The sequence below is a fragment of the Haliaeetus leucocephalus genome, unplaced genomic scaffold (genome assembly GCF_000737465.1).
Source record: "Haliaeetus leucocephalus isolate CR32 unplaced genomic scaffold, Haliaeetus_leucocephalus-4.0 Scaffold148, whole genome shotgun sequence".
Taxonomy (NCBI): domain Eukaryota; kingdom Metazoa; phylum Chordata; class Aves; order Accipitriformes; family Accipitridae; genus Haliaeetus; species Haliaeetus leucocephalus.
In genome coordinates, this window is record NW_010972584.1 from 1306014 (window position 1) to 1323892 (window position 17879).

The 17879-nt window shown below is 48.6% G+C and overlaps 1 protein-coding gene across 2 annotated transcripts in view; it reads left to right on the forward strand.

The window, feature by feature from the left end:
* CACNA2D2 (calcium channel, voltage-dependent, alpha 2/delta subunit 2) overlaps positions 1-17879 on the forward strand; it is a 200840-nt gene that overhangs the window by 57658 nt on the left and 125303 nt on the right. For both annotated transcript variants that reach the window (XM_010561578.1, XM_010561579.1), the window contains exon 2: positions 5723-5839. In XM_010561578.1, the coding sequence (XP_010559880.1) occupies positions 5723-5839 (117 nt within the window). The remainder of the gene's footprint in view (positions 1-5722; positions 5840-17879) is intronic.

Genomic DNA, 17879 nt, shown 5'->3' on the forward strand with positions numbered 1-17879 from the left:
AAACCTGATCAGCATGGGTCTGGCTGCGGGAGCTTGAAGTATCCCCCTGAACAGAGGCCTTTCCTGGCCCCCATAATAATGCCAGGTGGGAAAAATCTTTTCTTTTCCTGGTGTGTGGCCTTTGTAGGGCATGACGTGGCACAGTCCCATCTCTGGGGCATGAGGGCTTCTCTCAGGTGTGCATGGCTATCATGGCTGTAGAGGTGCGGTTTGGTCTTTGGCCTCCCTCACCTGGAGCTCCCCTACTTTGAGGTGCGATGCTCTGGGAGGAGGAAGGCAGCCCGCTCTGTTGCTGCACGTAGTACTTTGCTCTTTTGCAAACAAGGCAGGTTTGCACTGTGATTAAACGCTGGTGTTTGGACTGCAGCTGTCCAAACCAGGTGTACTGGATTCATACAGGGGAAAAAAAAAAAACCAAAACAATTTCTGGAAGATGACTGTTACCTTTGCAGCAGGAGCCAGAGTGCCGCAGCCTCTCCCTGCGGGGCTGCAGGGCTTGGCCACGAGCAAACCCCAGCTGAGGGCTGAGCTGTGGGTATGGCCTGTGTCCTGGCCCCGTGGGGCTGAGAGCTGCTGGGGTTACCAGCTGCCATGTTAGGGTTCAGCTTCTTGGTTTTTGTTGTTGTTGTTGTTTTTAAGGTGGAGGGGGAGTCTTGGCATGGATATGATGTTGTGCAAGCATAGCAGAGTGCTGCCCCTCCAATAGCTTGATTTTGGGGAAGGGCTGCTTCTTGGGGGATGCGAAATGGAGCTGGGGGTAGAGGGTAGAAGAAGGGATCCGGTTTGGATCGCATGTGTACCCCACCATCCTAGCCCTCCTGTCAGTGTCCTCCCTCTTGTCCTGGGCGAGGAGGCTGGAGACTGGCCCTGCTGCTGCGCAGGGGAGGCCAGTGCCCGTGGAAACGACAAGGCTGGGGCTGAGGAGACAATTTTTACTTTCTAGTAGTGCCCAAAGGCGCGTGTGTTAACGGTGCTATACAGGGAGCTCCCACGGAGTTTGTTATTTTCCTTTGTGTTTTATCATCAGATATCTTGACCCATGGGAAGGTGCTGTGTCCTCTTGTGGCAGCTCATCGAGTAGTGATTTCTGCACTCATGGGAGTATTTCTGCACCCTTTTCTGTTCCTTCTTGGGCTGCCCAGTTTCATGGTGCTGGGTGCACTCATGGGGAATTGGGGAGTGGCAAATGCTTTCTCTGAACCCTGACAGCTCCCTGGATATGTAGGCACAGAGGGAATTAATAGCAGAGATGAGCATCATTATTTGTGCATTAGGAGCGAGGCAAACAAGTGAATTTAGAGAATGGATGTTCTGAGGCAATATCAGATCTGCCTCTTCGGTTATACAGTTGCTACTGTGAATGTGTATTGGCAATTGATTGTGTTACCAGCTCTGCTTTTTAGTGAGGCTACTTAGCACTTCTGTGCTGTTTTAGATCATCTTCTCAGCTGCTTAGAAGTATTTGGGATTAAATATTTCATGTTGCAGGTTGTCTTGAGCTGTTTGATTTTCTCCCCCCCACCTGCCACTTTTTTTTTTTTTATTTCAGCTCAGTACTTCCTGTTGTTTTGCCTGTGTTAATATTCCCCCTGCTCTTGCCACTTACTAGTTCACTCTCAGCATCCATTGCTGGACTCTTCTTCCAACTGCTATGCCTGGATCTTCTGGCCACTGCATCCAGCTTCAGCCCTTCCCAGACTTTTTAATTGAGATTTGCAGTTTATAATTTGGTCTTCATCCCCTGAATACAACAGCTTCCTTCTGCTGTCTGAGGGCTAATACCTCCGTAGGTAATTCAGGAGCTCTGTGCAGCCCCTCTCCTGTCCAGTAACTTCAAGTTTGCCAACCACATTGAGCAGGGCTAATGCAGGGGCATTACTTCTGGTTTCAGCATGGCTGGAGCATTGCAGGACTGGGCTTTGCTCTCACTTTCCTGCATTGCCACCCACTTGCCCTGCCTGTTGGGGGTACGTGCAGACTGCGAGGGGATGGGGTGTGTTCACGAAGGGATTGCAAAGTAAAACCCAGTCTACCAAGAGCATGCAGCCTGTACCCCCCTTCTCCCCGAGGTGCCGGTACGGCTGTGTGTGAGTGTACCTACATGGAATCAGAAGCAGCTGTTTCTTGACTCCAAGGTCACTGCTGTTACAAATTTCAAACCCAGGTCCCAGAGCACCAGATCACAGGAGAATTTCAATGAGAATGGCTTTCTAATCTGGATAAAACTAAGGGCTTTTGCCATCACTGAGGAACGTTTGGGATGTCTTTGGCCAGAAAATCCTCCCTTCGATTCCGCTCAAGGAAAAACCCAATATAGGAAATGTCACCTTAGATAAGTAAAACCTGGCCAAGTTCTGAACAACCCAGAGCAAAGTGCTACAATGGAGAGCGAGAAGCTATCTTAATTGCCTGGAGCACTACCATTCATTCCCCTGCCTGTCTGGTACGTTCTTGTGCACGTATGGTCACTGTTAATTCATGTTGAATTGTTCTAATTAATGCTGATGAACTGTTCAGCCAAGAAGACTGCAGAGCTCTGCAGCTGCAGAGAGGGCTGGAGGAACATCTCCTGGTTTCTTTTCCTGTTTTTTCTTCCCTTGTGGACAGGCACTGTTTCTGTTTGTAACCAAGAGGAGCCAATTTTATGTTTCGTAATAGGAAAATACTAATGTCAGGACGCCCTCCTTACCCAAAGCTTTCTCCTTGAAGATTGCTCCTCTTTGCTTTCCTAATTGCCGCTGCTCAGCTGGAGGTAGTGCGCGTCTTCCAAATGCATTATTTTGTTATGCTGTTACTTACCAAAGGGAAAAAAAAGAGTATGAGAGAATATTGCTTTGTGTTGAGCTTTCCTTGCTTTAACCCTTTCTGTGCTGACGTGGGGCATTTTTCTCTAGCATGGGATGTTTTGCTATTGGCAATACACGCTTTTCGGTCTGAAGCTCGGGGTGTGATGGAGCTCTGATGTGAAGAACACCTAGAAATCATTTCTGCTGGAGTCTGAGGATGCCTCTGAAATGTGTTCTCTTACTAAAGCATCCTCTTTGGAGTCACCGTGCTCACATAATGACCACCTATAATAAGACAGGAGTTGCCAAATTGATGTGAAGTATGGGTGGTTTGGGGACCAAAATGATTTGGGTGAAGCCCTTGGAATCAGGTTGGCTGAAAACTTAATGCTTGGAGTTACATCTCCTTGAAGACTGGCAGGTCTGAAGCCTGCGAGAGCAGAACCTCGGGGACGGTGCTGGAGCCATGCTCCATGTGTTTCTTAGGGACTGAGGAGTCGGACAAGGATCACATGTTTGGCTTGCTGCATCTCTGCTCTTGGCTCGTGGGCTGTGCTCTTGCAGGTCAGTAACCAGGAAAATTCACAGAAATGCTGTTTTCTCCAGAAATGAGCAAGTCTGAGCCTTTTGTGTGCCACCCCACTGACAGAGGCAGGATGCATTACCATCCTGGCAGCCAGGGCAGGTTACCTGAATCCCTTGGGGCTTTTTTTGGGGGGAGGGGGGAACCCCAAAGCAAAAAAAACCCACCAAAACAGTTGCCTGGAGTAGAGCTAGGATGGAGCAATGGTGTATGTGGACACAAGGCTGCTGGGAGAGGCCTGCTGTTGGGAATTTCCTAGTGGCATGGAAGAAAGGAGGAGCTCAGGCAGAGCAGGGACCCCAGCAAGAGCTGCAGAAAGGAAAGTTGAAGCCTGAAGATTAACCCCGTAGGTCTGGAGGGACCGTGCAAAGCCAAGAGAGCAGCCTTTTGCTTAGTCTCTGAGCGTTCTCCTGCGGCTTCAACCTCAGAAACCGCTTTGTTTACCCATGAAAGGAAAGGGGCGGCTGGGGGGGTGGAGGGGGGTCTGCTCAGGCTCTTGAATTCATTGCCAGCTGCCTTTCAGCAAGCAGAGTTGCTTCCTGCTCTGGCTCGTTAACATCTGGAAAAGAAAAAGGGTGGAGTAGTTTCTCAACATATCAGGAGGGTCTCATCCTGTTCTTGAGCTGTGTGATGTGCTGCTGGCCAGATCCTGGGCACCTGCCTGCCCGTACCTTTATTTTCGCTGGCTCCACCAAGAGAACCAGTTGTGCTGGTATCAGCCTGGTTGGTGTCTTTAGCCAAGCCTCCTTAGTCCTGCCTTCGTGCTTCCAGCACGAGCGAAATGTGGGGGTTTCTGAGGTACGGGTTTGTCTTGTGGAAGCCGGTTGTTTGCTGTTTGTGTTTGGGTGCTGCCCCAAGACCCAGGGCAGACCAGGGCAGAGGCAGGCAGATGTTTCGTGGGAATTGGTTTCTGCACCGCCTGATCTCTTCCTCTGTCGTAATGGTCAGGTCTGCAACAAACCAGCAGTTACAGGCAGAGTATTTCACTTCTAATGAAGCTCCAGCTCCAGCAAAGAGGGTTTTTTGTCCCGTGGGAAGCAATGATTCAGCTCCCAAGGATCATGCAAGCTCGGGTAGGTGCCAGACATGCTTAGCATGGAAATTACAGTTAAGCATAGAGTCAGCTACCTCCTTGGGGAGGTCCAGCTCTCCTTGGAGGGTTTTCTGCTGCTGGATGTCTTCATGTCTGGAATTGCAGGTATTTGCAAGTAGCCCAAGGATTCAGAGAGAAGCAGAATCCTGCTTGCTGTGTGGTTTTCTTCATGTATCTTTCTTAAGAAAAGATAAGGCATGAGGATTCCTCCCCCCCCCCCCCCCCGCCCCCAATCTCAGATGATTGTAAAAAACTCTTCTCTTTTACCCTGTGTTGGTTGCACATGAGTTGGCAGACATGCCGAGTTAACAAATCGGAAAATGATCTGCGGAGATGACTGAGGGGTTGGTGGTTGTGAAGTCTTGTGCTGGGACTGAGCCGTTCTTGTTGGGGTAGTGCTGATGCCAACAGCACTTCCCCTGGGGCTGGCGCTGTCCTCTGCACTTGTGTGATGTGGCTTCGGAGGGCAGGCCCACAGGTCACACCTGCACACTTTGGGTGCAAACATTCAAATCCAGGTAATTGCATCTGGCCTTCAGGATAATCCCAGTATAGATTGGTGCCTCTCCCCACTAGCCCCACTGCATCCTGGCCAAGTTCTGGACTGGTTGCAGAAATCCTGATTTCCTGAGGGTGCCACGTTGTTTTGGCTTGCTTAGAGATGAAGTTTTATCCTACTTTATGTGATCCCCTTGCACCCATTGCTGGTACCCACTGCTGCCTCTGCCCGGGGCTGCCCTGCCTGCGCCCGTGCTGCCAGGCTCCGCACCTAACGAACCCTGCGGGCAGTGCACAGGGGGCTGGGGGCAGGCAGGGATTTGGGCTTACGCTTGCAAAATTCAGCAAGTGGCCTTGCGGAGGGGATGTGTGAGCGGTCAGTGGGATTTAGGGGTGCATTTGGGTGAGGGAGAACACAGAAGGCAGCGTGGTGGCTCTGCCTGTGCTGCTGGTTTGGCTCAACAGAGGCGGGGAGGTGGGCAGCTCCGCTTTTGAGAGAAAGGGGGGATGCTCACAGCCTGCAGGCATGAAGGAAGGCAGCTATAAAGCCAGTGGTGTGTGGGCAGCAGGTTGAATGCGTTATTTTTTTTTTCTGGTTGCAAAGCCTTTCTTCCCTTGTTCCCCTCATTTCCAAAGCTTATATTGTTACCTAATCCATGTTGCTAAAATTCTTCTGTGTTAGGGGATCAGCTTTTCTGTGGGAAGACTGCTGTACTTCTCTCTAATATTGACTGTCTGTCTTTCTCTTGTTTCCCTTCTTAGATCTACAATGAGAATAGAAACCTGTTTGAAGTCAAGGAGAACGTGCCCAGGAAATTGGTGGAGAAAGTCGCAGGGGACATTGAGAGCCTCTTGGCCAAGAAAGTCCGTGCTTTAAAGGTAAGGCGATAGGCCTGCGTGCCGATCCTTTGACGGATATGTTCAGTTTAAAGAAGAGGGTTGATGCTGGTGTAGCATTACGATTTCAGCTTCAAAGTAATTTCTATGGTTGTGTGGTCTCTTCTGGGCACTGCATCCTGCCTCCTGCAGTTGCATAGATTAATATGAAGTACGTCTGGGGTGTGAGGCGAGGAAGTATCATGTGATAATGTGATGTGATAAGTATCTCCTTGCTTTTTATCTTATCCCACCATCATGTGAACACCTGAAGGTGCTGCCACAAGAATACAAGTGACAGCAAAAGCCTGGCAGCAAATCTGACCCAGTTATTTAACTGGGGGTGGTAAGAGGAAGCAAAGGTACTGTGTCGTCCCTGCAATAGCTCATGGAAGTGTTTCAGACAAGTGGGGTTTCTCCTGTTTGAGAGGATGCACTGAAATGTTTGTGCCTGTGCTTTGTACTTGAATCCTGTGATTGGCTGTGTGTGCGAGTTGCCTTCATGGGTGCCTGCATACATTTCCAATCTATCGTCCTATTTTGTAACACTCCTTTTAAAATGAATTCATTTTATCTGTAGTGGAGCAATGTGACCTGCTCATGGTGCTGGCTCAGTAAAACCTGGTGGTGGCTGTAACGAAGCGGCAGCGGGGCCGTGCTCTGCTACAGCGTTCTCTGCTACTGGGGAAGAGACAAGTAATTGCCTTCCTGGAGAGATGGAGATATCCTCTTTGCTGCAGAGGGGTATGGGAGCCATGTAAGAGCTTCACTCCCAGGAGCTGTGTCCTTTCAAATACCTGATTGTAGCAAGCAGCATGAAGTTGTGCAATGGATGTCTGGCAGTATGGCCAACTGGATATGGCTTCTAGCTTGATTAACTGGAAGGGCTTCTGCGGGGCAATAGACAAGGGGAAGGCTCAGAGCAGGTAGCGTAGCTGTTGTGTCTGCGTAGGGAGTGTAGCCAAAAAGATTTGGTCACGCTTCAACCTGATAGGCAGGAATGGGAGCACAGGAAGAAGTGCCATGGTGAGGGAAGGGGTGTTGCAATAACTGAGTGTAACTAAAGCAGTGAGGGTTTGGAAGTGACCTATCTCCACGGCTGGGTAAGAAGTAGCAGCTCAGAGAAGGTACGCAGAAGGAATCACAAGACACCCATGTAGGCCAGGGGAGTCTCAAGACCTGATACGATCTGAGTCAAGGGTGGTCAAAGGCTGGCCTGAGTGTCAGGATGGTATGGGATTGTCCACAGTGATTGACAAAGATGGTAACTTTAGGGATTTGGGTGAAGAAGATTGTTGTATATTCAGTCCTTGACTTTGGGAGGTAAAGATTAGTCCTACCTGGGACTCACACCAAGTGTTTTAGCTTGAATGGAAGGAGCTGAAGTGGAACTAAGTAGGTGGGCATTGTCAGCATTGCATTTGGGTTTGTGGAAGTGAAGACTGGGGAGACCAGTTCTTTTCTTAACGTGTGCTTGCATCCCTGTGTTCATATAGTTTGTGTGCATGCTTGAGCATATATCATCTATTAAATGTTCTAGAGATGTGCACCACCTATAGATGCTGGAGAAGGACATGGGTGAGAGAAGTTAGTTGCGAACTTGATACACACCTGGACAATGTGTGGCTTCTGTGGGATGGTCAGGGTAATAACACTGAGTTACACAGCAAGACTGTGCTAGGTGGTTTCCACTGTGTCATTTGAATTTCAGCTGATCGGTTGCTGTGGTTTTTCTTAACCTTTGCTCTGACTCGCACAGACTTACAAAGAGTTTGTGCATCTTCTGGTGCTAGGTCAAGAGTGGGACTGTGCCTGTGGTACAAATAAAGTTGTTCATCTTCCAATTTGAGTTCCTTTTTGTTGGGTTTTGGGGCAGGACTTGTTGGTACGCTGTTAAGGGCTCGCTTGATGCTGGACCTGACACAGAGGAGTGATTCTGGCAGTGCTGGTTAGATAATGAGCTCTTGGTGCTGTTTTACTATAGTGGAAACAATGATCCATTGGCCTGAATTAGTCCTTTCAAGGGGGCTCCTTCAGAGCGCAGTTGCCGGGTGCTTACATCTAGCTTGCATGTGAATTCTTCATGTCTTGGATTGGTGGTACTGACAACAAAATCTGGAAATGGAGAAGTTGATGGGAGGAGGAGAAATTGGATCTTCTGACTTTCTTCCATGTTGTGATAAGCTCCTTCGAAGCAGTGGGGCTCCCACAGCTTCTTCCACTCTCCAGCCCGTGTTTTCTTCTGTCTCAACTCTCCCCTTAGTTGAATCATCTCTCCTGGAGTCATTTCCTCCCCTTCTCTCATGACTCACGGGAGTGATGATGACTTCTTGAAATATATTTTTCAACATCTGAGTCAGGTGGGACTCCATGTATCAGTGAGGGCAGGTGAGGAGGGAGAAATGGAGCCTCTCCTTGACGTATGAATTGCCACGTCACTCGTGTGCTCACTCTACTGAAAAGATGAATCCCTGTCTCCTTTGCGGCAGGAGAAAGAAGGGATATTGCCTGTGTTTTGGTGGGGCTTTGTAGGAAGGTGCTAGCTAGCCTTTGGGCACACACGATAGGTGCACAGTTCAAGAGTGCCATGCTGATTAGGTGGTGATTCAGTCCAGTCATCAAAGAGCCTGTTTTCCTGTTTCTAAGTGAAAATATTAATGTGTCTTTATTAAGGGTAAACTCTGTGTAGAGCATTTATTAATAATACATAGTTTCTTACCTTGCGTGTTGCATTTCTAAAAAGCAGAAGTCAAGCACAAGGAAACCAAACTCAGCTGTCTGGCCCTGACAGCCATGGTGCTGTGCTGTGGCACAGGTCTGGCACTAGCAGGACACTCTGATTTCCCACGTGCATTTCGGAGGAGTGCGGGAGCCAGGGGTGTGTGGCAGAGAGGGTAATTGCTTCCTAAAATAACAGTCATCTACAAGGGGATGGTTATTTGGATGCTGTCCCTCCCTTTTTGTTCCAGACCATCATATCTGATGACAGTCTCATCATGGGACAGAAAAATTCCTAGGAAGATCTTTTTGCAATCCCCACCTGTTCCAGCTGGCAGTAGAGAAGAACATCTACAGCTGGGTCCTGGGGGACTTTTACCCTGTGTCACACACAGCAGCCTCTTTGACGTGGATTTGCATCAGCACTAACTGCCCTTTTCCCCAGCATCCTCTGGTGTCCTTTCTCCGTGATGATTTCATTGCTTCAAGCCTGCACTTACAGTCTCCTTTGGGCTCTGTAGTTCCAGCTGCCCTTTATTCCCAAGCTTTAGCAGGAGGGGAGGTAGAAGAGATGGTCTTCAATACCAAAAGTACAGCTACTCTCCTTTGAAATGAAAGTAAAAGATATTGCTAAGGTGGAGTAACTCCTGAAGGAGAGGACATTAAATTTACCCAGGGTATTGTATTGTGGCTAAGTTCCAGGGATCTTGCTACAGGTGAGGTGTAAGGAAACAGTAGGTATGTTCCTGACGGGGTAGAAGTTTAAGGGGCTCTTCTTGTCCACGCTCGTGAGCTTGCCCTTGTTAGGTTTAAGAAAGACATCTTCCTTCACGTGTGAAAAGGAACGCGGTGGCAGGTTGCCAAATGACTACAAATCCCCACTGTGTTTTCCTTGTGCTGGAAATCGCAGCTGACTGGCTTGTGGCTTGACATCATCTGAGACCAGAATTCAACAGGTAGGTTGTTTGCCGAATAGATTCTTTGCCACTTTTCTGTTTTAACTTACATTTCCTATCTCTTCTTCAATCTCTCAGTATGTTCAGACCCCTCCTTGCCCTCGTATGTGCCCAGAGAGACGTGTACATGCTAGGGCTTCTTTGGTGAGCTTGTTTAGGAGACCAGCTGTTGGAGTTTACTGCTGGTGGAGCACTGAGTGAGCCAGGGCAAAGCCATCATCTGGGGGTGGGCACGGGCTGGCTGCTGGCTCTGCATTCCCAAACCTAAGGGGCATTTTTCTCTCTTCCCTTTTCTTTTCTTCTCTCTGTATAGCCTTTCTAGGATTCCCCAGTTCACCCGTAGTGAATTCTCTTCCTCTAAAGCCTCACTGGCTGTATTTGGTGAGGTTGGTGATGATAAGCCAGTTCTCCATAGAAAGGAAAGGAAGCAGCAAAGATAAAAGGCACTGGAAGGAGCTTCCCTTGCCATCAAATCCAGCCCCTTGCCTTCTCCATGTGCCCAGACCACAAGGGCATCTTTTCTTCCCTTCCCCGTGCTGTTTGCCATTCCTGCTTTGTGCTCTGCCTGCAGACCCGGGCTGCTCCTTTCTGCCGCGCCATGTCCCTGGATGCCCCAGCTCTGACTGAGATCTTGGCAGCTCAGCCCCGCTTCCTCACCTGCGCTGGCAATGCCACACGGTGTAGATCAAAGCGAGAGGGCGGCGGGGGGGCTGCTGAGGTGATGAAAGACTTCAGAAAGCGTCGGTGCAAGCGGCTCAAGGGGTTGCGGCATCGTTTCTGCTGCGCAAGCCCAGTGCCTCAGGAAATTCTTCTGTTGCTGCAAAAGCATCTCTGCAGTGAAAAGGTGGTGGGGCAAGAAGAGGAGGTCATTTCTTGTGGTGCAGGATCTAGGAGGGTAGTTCCCCTCTCTTTCAAGTCTATGGACACCCCAGATCTGATTCTTGTATAATACTAGGTGAAGTGCACGAGTGATGCCTCCAAGTCTATCCTTTCCCGAAGCTCTGCAGACTGGGGGAGAAGGGAATTGTGATTTGATGGAGGAGGAGGCTGAGAGATGGAAATTTTAGATCCCAGGGTATGTTTTAGGCTTGTTTCTACTTTTTATACAGTTCTTGCGAAGGCTGCTTTTGGATGCTGACGGCTTCATCCTTCACATATTTAACCACAGACAATTTGCTTTGCCTCCTGAGAGCGACACATCCCACAGTTTACTGAGTGGGTTATGACCTGAAGTGAGCTATTTATACATCGTGACTGGCCTAAAGATTGCTGTCTGTGCTGGTGGTCTTCCCTCATCTCTCAAAAGAGGCCTCCTGATCCATAAAACATGGTGTGAATGTCTGCGGGCTCTGGCATTGCCCCCATGGGATGCTGGTGACATGGTTGGGCTGGTATTTTTTCCAAAGAGCTGTTTTAGTTTTGCATAATGTACTTCATTGGCAAAATCTTTTGACTTAAGGTGAAGTTTGTTATATTTCCAGTGGACCTCAGCTGTGTGCAGTATCAAATATGACGCGTTGACTGGAAGTGCAGCAAAGTGGCATTTCATGTCTCGGAGAATTTATAATGTGTATTATATATGTGTGTGTGTATTCACATAGATGTATATATATGTAGTAGGTTCGGTGCACCTTGCATGGCTCTGGTGATGGGAGAACTAACAACACTTACCAGTAGTTAAGAGAAAAGTTTGTGGGGTTTGTTTGTTCTGTTGTTGTGGAATTTAACTGCATGTTTTTGTTGCTATGTATTTAGCTCTAGGGTGGAATGAGCATTGAGGGGAAAGGAGGGGTTTGATAGGAGGGTTCAAGGCTCCTGTTCCCTTAGCTAAGGTGTAGGAGCTCACAATATATTTCACTGAAGACTTTCAGATTTTCATGTAACAAGTAGGAAGACCTACACTTGGCATTAGACATTTTCTTTTGGCAGAAAAATGAATACAAAGGACAACACTCTGGGGATTTTCTGTTTTGAAAGCATACTGCAGGGACGTCTGGCTGGGTTTCCTGTGGCTATGAAGCCTGGGTGAAGATGGCTGTAGGAGTTTGCGGTGTTCCCATCTTTCTTTACCTTGGATCCTAAGGGAAGGTGGCTGAAAGAGCTAAGATTTGGTGCACGGCAAAGATGGTTGACCTGGAGGTGAGTAAGGCTTGGGTTTTTGTACTGCCTTAACCAAATTTCTCAGTTTTGTCTCTGATTTCCAGCCACTGCCCATGGTTTTGGGTTATCCCACTTACTGGCATTTTTTTCCTTACATATTCCTTCTGATGTGAATGTGCAGTTAGTACTTGGCCATGCTTTAGGACCCTCCGATGGAGGGTGACGTGGGAGTTTGGTGCATTACTACGAAGCACTTACCAGGCTGGCTTCTCGGGGGCGAGAGCTGGTCAGCAGGGGCATCGCAGGAGGTAGGAGCTCCAGCCGGTTGTGCTTTTAGTCCCGGTTGAATGCTCAGCGCATTACTGTTCAGCTGGGACTAGTTCCAAGCTCCATTTATGTCTGGCACAAGCATATATCAAGAGTGCAGAGGGGATTTAATTGGACAGGTTTATCCCTTTAACAATTCTGATAGCCCTGAGATTTCCCTTGCAGGTATGTGGTGAATGGAGTCTTTATCAGCTCTTCTGCTCCCTGATAGGGACAATAAAAGGTTTCACTTGTCTGAAGAACTGCAAAAATTGGCATGCAGCAAAGCATCTCTCAGCCCAGTTCAGAGCATCTCCCCACTCCCTCCTCTCTCGGCAGCGGAGGTGCTGACCTCTGTCACAGCATGGGCTGGTAGGAAAAAGGCAGTGCTGGCACGGCGGCTTACTCTTCCCTCCTTCACTGTTGGGGGTGTTGCTGTCCCCTGGTCTTGGTGGCATGTGGTCTTCAGGGCAGGCAGCGAAGGGGAGCAGCCTTGGGGTCGTACTGGATTTCTCCTCTGCTGCTGGCAGTGTGAGGTCCTGTTGCCATCTTGCTGCCCTGCTGAGCTGTCTGAAGCAAGTTCTTCCAGGTGCTCGTTGGCCAAGTCGTTGGTGCGTTCCACTCGAGAGGTCCCAGGACAGGAGAGAGACCCTCCTGAGCTGCAGTGTATCAGGGGTGGTTTGGGTTGAACTGCAGCATGCGGTGCTGCACGCTTGGCCCTGGTGGGTTTTCCTGCTGCAGTGTAATACGGCCCTGGATTTTACCTGGTGTGGGACTTCTGGGCATGCCAGAAGGGTGCCAGTGGTCACACTGGCCTGCTGGGTCCCAGACCAGTGTGCAAGCTAAGGAACACGTTATCTGCCTCACCTAGGCAGCAAAATGCAGGAGGAAAAAGGGATAGTTCAGGTGAGCTCAGATGCAGTCTGTGATTTTGGTGTGACATGGGGCTTCGTTGCCCTGTGTACACCCACCCCGTTCCAGCCGCATGGCCACAGACAGGAGCTCTTGCATTTGTGGAGGAAGGACCACAACCAACATCAACGTCACGCACGCTGAATTACAAAACACTTAAAGGTATGATCTCTGTGCTTTGTTAATTCATAGTGACAAATCCATCCGTCGTCCCGCTTCTTTGCTAGTTGCTGGTTGGTGGCTTTTGTTTTTAATTCTATTTTTAAACACTCCTAATCAAATCCTGGCTGACTGTCCCCATGTATTTATTTATTTATTTATTCATTCGTGTGTATGTGTGTCTTCTCCTGCCTCATGATTGTTCTTGTGCTGGACCTACTCCAGTAATCCAATTTGAATCCAATCTCCCAGGTCTGGAATTCTAATTTACAGATTGCAGAGGGGAGCCGAACAACACTCGCGCACCAGGATGGGGGTTTATTGTCTAATCTAATCAGGGACAATCAGATGTTTGTAACAAGTCTACAAAAACTGTATTGGGCCAGTTTGCCGAGCAACGTAACCAGCTTTCTTAATAGCACTAACACGATTTAGGGCTTCCTGCACTTTCATGCAGATTATGTTGAACGTTTCCCTTTCTTCTCCCATGATCGCTTGGCAGCAGCCCAGCCCAATGGGCTTTACAATTTTGCAAGCTGCTTGGTGCGCTCTGTGGCTGCGGAGGTTTGCGAGGGCACGGGGGCTCCTGCTGCTGCCTCCCCCAGCACCGCCGCATGCTGGAGGTTGGAGGGCTCCTGGGACGATCCTGTTTGGGGGCATCCCTGCAAGTATGGACTCGGTATTGCAACTGCATCTGGAGTCACGGATGGAGGAGTGAAAAGCAATGGTCCTGACCTATGAAAATATTCCGTAAGTCTCCATAGCAGGTCTGTGGCCCTGCATGTGTGCTGTCAGCCTTCAGGCACCGTGGGCTTGTCTGGCTGTTGGCAAAGAACAAATGAAGAAACCTTTGTCCTCTCTTGTCCTTGGCAGATTAAGGCTATTGTTTCTGGGTATTTGCTTTAAGTTTGGATGGCGCAGTTCAGAGAAGAGACCTCTTTGGGGTTTTGGGGGATGCCCTCTCAGGGCCTGGAGCAAAAGAGGAGGCAAAACCGGTTCTGCAAACAAGTTCATGTCTCTTAGTATAGCTCTCCAACCCAGAGTGGAGTTTTCTTACTTTTCCTGTCCAAATAAAGTTTCCTGACTTTCCCCTTCCCGAAAACTGAAATATCGCTCTGGTCCCCTATGCTGGCAGCTAGCTGTCAGCCAGGAGGTGAACTTACACTGGTTCTCACGCTCCAGGTCTGTACCACTTAGCTCTGTACCTGATGCCTTTGCCCAGGGATTTATTTTAGGCTTATGGATTCCTCCCAGCCCCAAAGCATCTTCTCTTTGGCAGGCGCTGCGTGCTGCGCTCCTCCCTGAGGCAGGCACGTTGAGGGGAGCAGCAGCACACTGCCAGCCCCCGCGTTGCATCCAGGGCTGAGGTTCGCGGTCTTGGGTCACGCAGCAGCGCTGGGAGTTCTAGCTGGGCTTTTAGCCTGAGCAAAGCTTGCCCTCGCGCATGCTCTCCGAGCGCTGCCGGGCTGGTTTGCACGCACAGGGAGGAAGACTATGAACTCCCTGTAATGGGAACTAACCTCTCTTTGCAGGTTTAATTGCTATGCGTGCCTTGTCTTTCTGTGCTCTGCACCCTACGGTGTGAGGAACTCGGAGACCTCTGAGACCAAGTGAAGAGAAGGATGAGATAGTCCTTAAAGGGTGTTTTACTTCCCTTCCTAAAACTGTGTTGCATATTTGACAGCAGTTTGCATGTTGTTTTTCAGTTTTTCCTGGTTTCTCGGGTGCAGGAGCAGCACTCTTAGCAGAGGTGGAGGTAACTAAAGCCATTAGTGTTGGCAAGGGATTTGCAGCAGTGGTAGTTCTTGGCTGTCTTAAAGCTTGGATCTCTCAGCTTGGTCCTTACCCTCTCGAGCTCCTGAGGCCTGGTGGGGCTGCCTTATTCTGTGCGCTCAGGGGATGCATTTGGGGACGGTTGAAAGGGTAAAAGATGATGAGTAAGACTTACTGGTCTATCTATATAGATAGATATAGATATAAAAATGGTGAGTGATGCAATAGAGGAAGGGATCTCCTAGGGAATTGGTGCTAGGGAAGAGAATTGCCATTTAATTCTTTTTAAAACAACCTTTGAACATGGTTGGGAAGAAATGTTTGCAATGATAGCAAAATAAAAGAAACCATGTCACTGAAAAAGAGATTTATTTGAATTTCCTTGGTTAGTTCTGGCATGAGAAAATGCATTTCCATGGCAGTTTGGTAGCTACAGTTACTTCTGCGCCCTGTTCTGTGGCTTCATAATATGTGTGTGGTGGGAGAGGGCAAGAGGAGGATCTTTATTTCCCTGGAGTTGCCTGTAGTTTTGCAATGAGTGTGTACCTCTGCGTTTATGGATCTGCTCTCAGTCCCTGGGAGTTCGACCCCTGCCCTCCGTGCTGCTGTACATCCCTGAAGAGCTCTCTGAAGCCCAAGATCTTGGGCAGAAAAGGCTCCCACCAATTTATTCTCATTTCATGTTTTTCCCCTTGAATGTTTGAAATGCATCATCTGAGATGGAAGGCTCTTATATTGAATGGGCATAATTGACCTGGGAAGAAAAACTGAATCATTTTGAATTCAGTTCAGGTAGAATGAGGATTTTTTTTTTTAAGGGTTTCATCCCTTAGTTGAACTAAAAATCAGTTATTTGTATAGCTCTGTTTATGGACAAGTAGTGAAGTTAAAGACCCTAATGATTGAGGGGGTGGAAGCTTGGTCCTGGAGGTTAATGGACTTGCATGAAGCTTTTTTGTCTCAAAAGCTCTCTTCAAATCCCGCCTTCTTTTCCTAAAGAAAGCGGATTTGGCAAGTCTTGTTTCTGCAGCCCACAAAACCCAGATCAGCTTTGGCACAGTTTGTCTTGGTAGGTCTCTGCACGAGAGTCCTATGACTTGAATAGCAGGGATAGCTGCAGGTGAAGAGCAGGACACAGTCATGAAGATGGCTTGCGTAATAAGCATTTAGCTTGGCTCTGGGCAAGTGGTGCTTTGCTGTTATGCACGAGCTGGCACACTGGCGTGCTCCCTGTCTTGTAGTACGCTGTCTACCAGGGACTGTGCTTTCTGTTCCACATAGCTTTAGTTTGCATCTGCTGAAGCTTTAAGGGGGTGAGCCTGAAACCCATCAGCATCCAGCCCTACCCCATAGCAAGGAGCTATTATATATTCCCAGAGCAGCTGATGCCCATTAAATGTTTGAGTGACACTACAACAATGTGTAAAATATCTGTGATAAGAATCTAGCAAATCTTAATAAAAAAAACGTAATAAAAAAAGGCGACAAGAATGTAAATTGCACATGCAATTGTGATAAAGAGCTGGAGATAACATTAAAGAGATTGTATCAATTTAATGCAAGTTTAGTGCCAAAGCCTGTGATCTGCTCTTTAAAGAGGAGTTGTTGGGAGCCCGTGGTATTCCAGCAGATAGTGCTCAAATCATCCCCATCCTCTGGACCGGCTGTCCCTGCAGCCAGCATGCTGCATGGAAGCTCTCTGCTTGCTGGGGATTACTGAAAACCTTTCCTGCCTCTACAATAAAAATAATGTTCCTTGGAAAAAATAAAGTGCCCTTCTGCTTGCTGGCCTTTGGGTCCCTCAAAATGCAATTAAAAAGCAGCTTAATACAGCCTTGTGATGAGAAATCTGTTAGTGTTCACAGGCATGATCTGAACTGAAAGCAAGATGAAACAGATGCGAGCAAGAACATTTAACCGTGCGCCTGCCTGGTGGTGCTTGTGGAGCCGCTGGCTGAACTGGGACGAGCAGGGCTGGAACTGGGTTAGCTGGGGGAGCTGGCAGCAGGAGCGGCTCCGCGGGGACGGAGATGGGCTGCAGCAGCACCCGCGAGGGCATGGGAGCTCATCTGTAACCCAGCCTGGGCATTGAGTGTCTCTGCTTGCTTGTGCCTGCCAGAGTCACCTGTTTTCTGGGCTGGTGTTTCTGCTTTATGTCCTTGCTTTCTGTCCCTCCTCTGCTGTTTCAGATACGCTATGTCCCTGAAAGTGGCCGAGGAGCGTGGCAGTAAAGGCTGTTGGAAGTACCCTTTACAGGTTTGATGGAAGTGGCAACTCCAGTTTTCTGTGCAGGGCTGCTGGCTGTAGGTCAGTATTTCTGCCTGCCAAAATGTCTTCCCAAAACTTTAAGAATAATAATGGGAATTAATTTTAAATGGTGGGGCTTTTCTTCTTCAGGCATGAAAATAATAAAAAAAAATAAAAAAAAAAAAAAGCCATCCTGTAAGCAAAGCTGGTAATTCCATAGCAAGTGGGGGATTATAAGGGCTGGGACTGAACCAGCCTTCCAGACTGGGATGCTAGCGCAGGCGTCCCGCAAGCGCCGGCAGTGCTGCCTGTCTGTGGCCGATCGCCTGGCTTTGGCACTGCAAAATGAACGATCATCTTTGGCTGCCCCGTGTTTGTCATTTGTGTGCTCCTACTTGTAAGAGACGTGAGTTGAAATCCCACCTCAGCTCTACACAAAAAGCTGCTGTAGAAACAACTTTTATTGGAGTTGTGCTGGGAGCAGTGTTTCGTGTTGCATGCCAGTAGATGGCACAGCTTTTATATCAGCTAATTATATAGGGAGAAAATGCCGGTCTGTGGCGCTCCTGTTGCTAATCTTAGCCATGCCTCGCTCTCCACTTGCACAAATGAAGATGTCTCTGCTGGTGTGCCTGTAACTGAGGAAGTCAGATAAGATTACAGAAGATGTTGAGCTTTGCAACATTGGGAAACCATGATGGGGAAGAGGAGGTAAGCAACCGTGCTCTTGGATGAACGTGGAAGCAGATAAGCAAACTTCAAGGTGGTGGTAGTTTGGCTTCCCAAGCACATTCCAGCAAGTGATGAATTCCTTTAGAATAAATGTATTTGACTGCTCCAGCTTTATGCATGGGGAAACTGAGGCCTGAAGA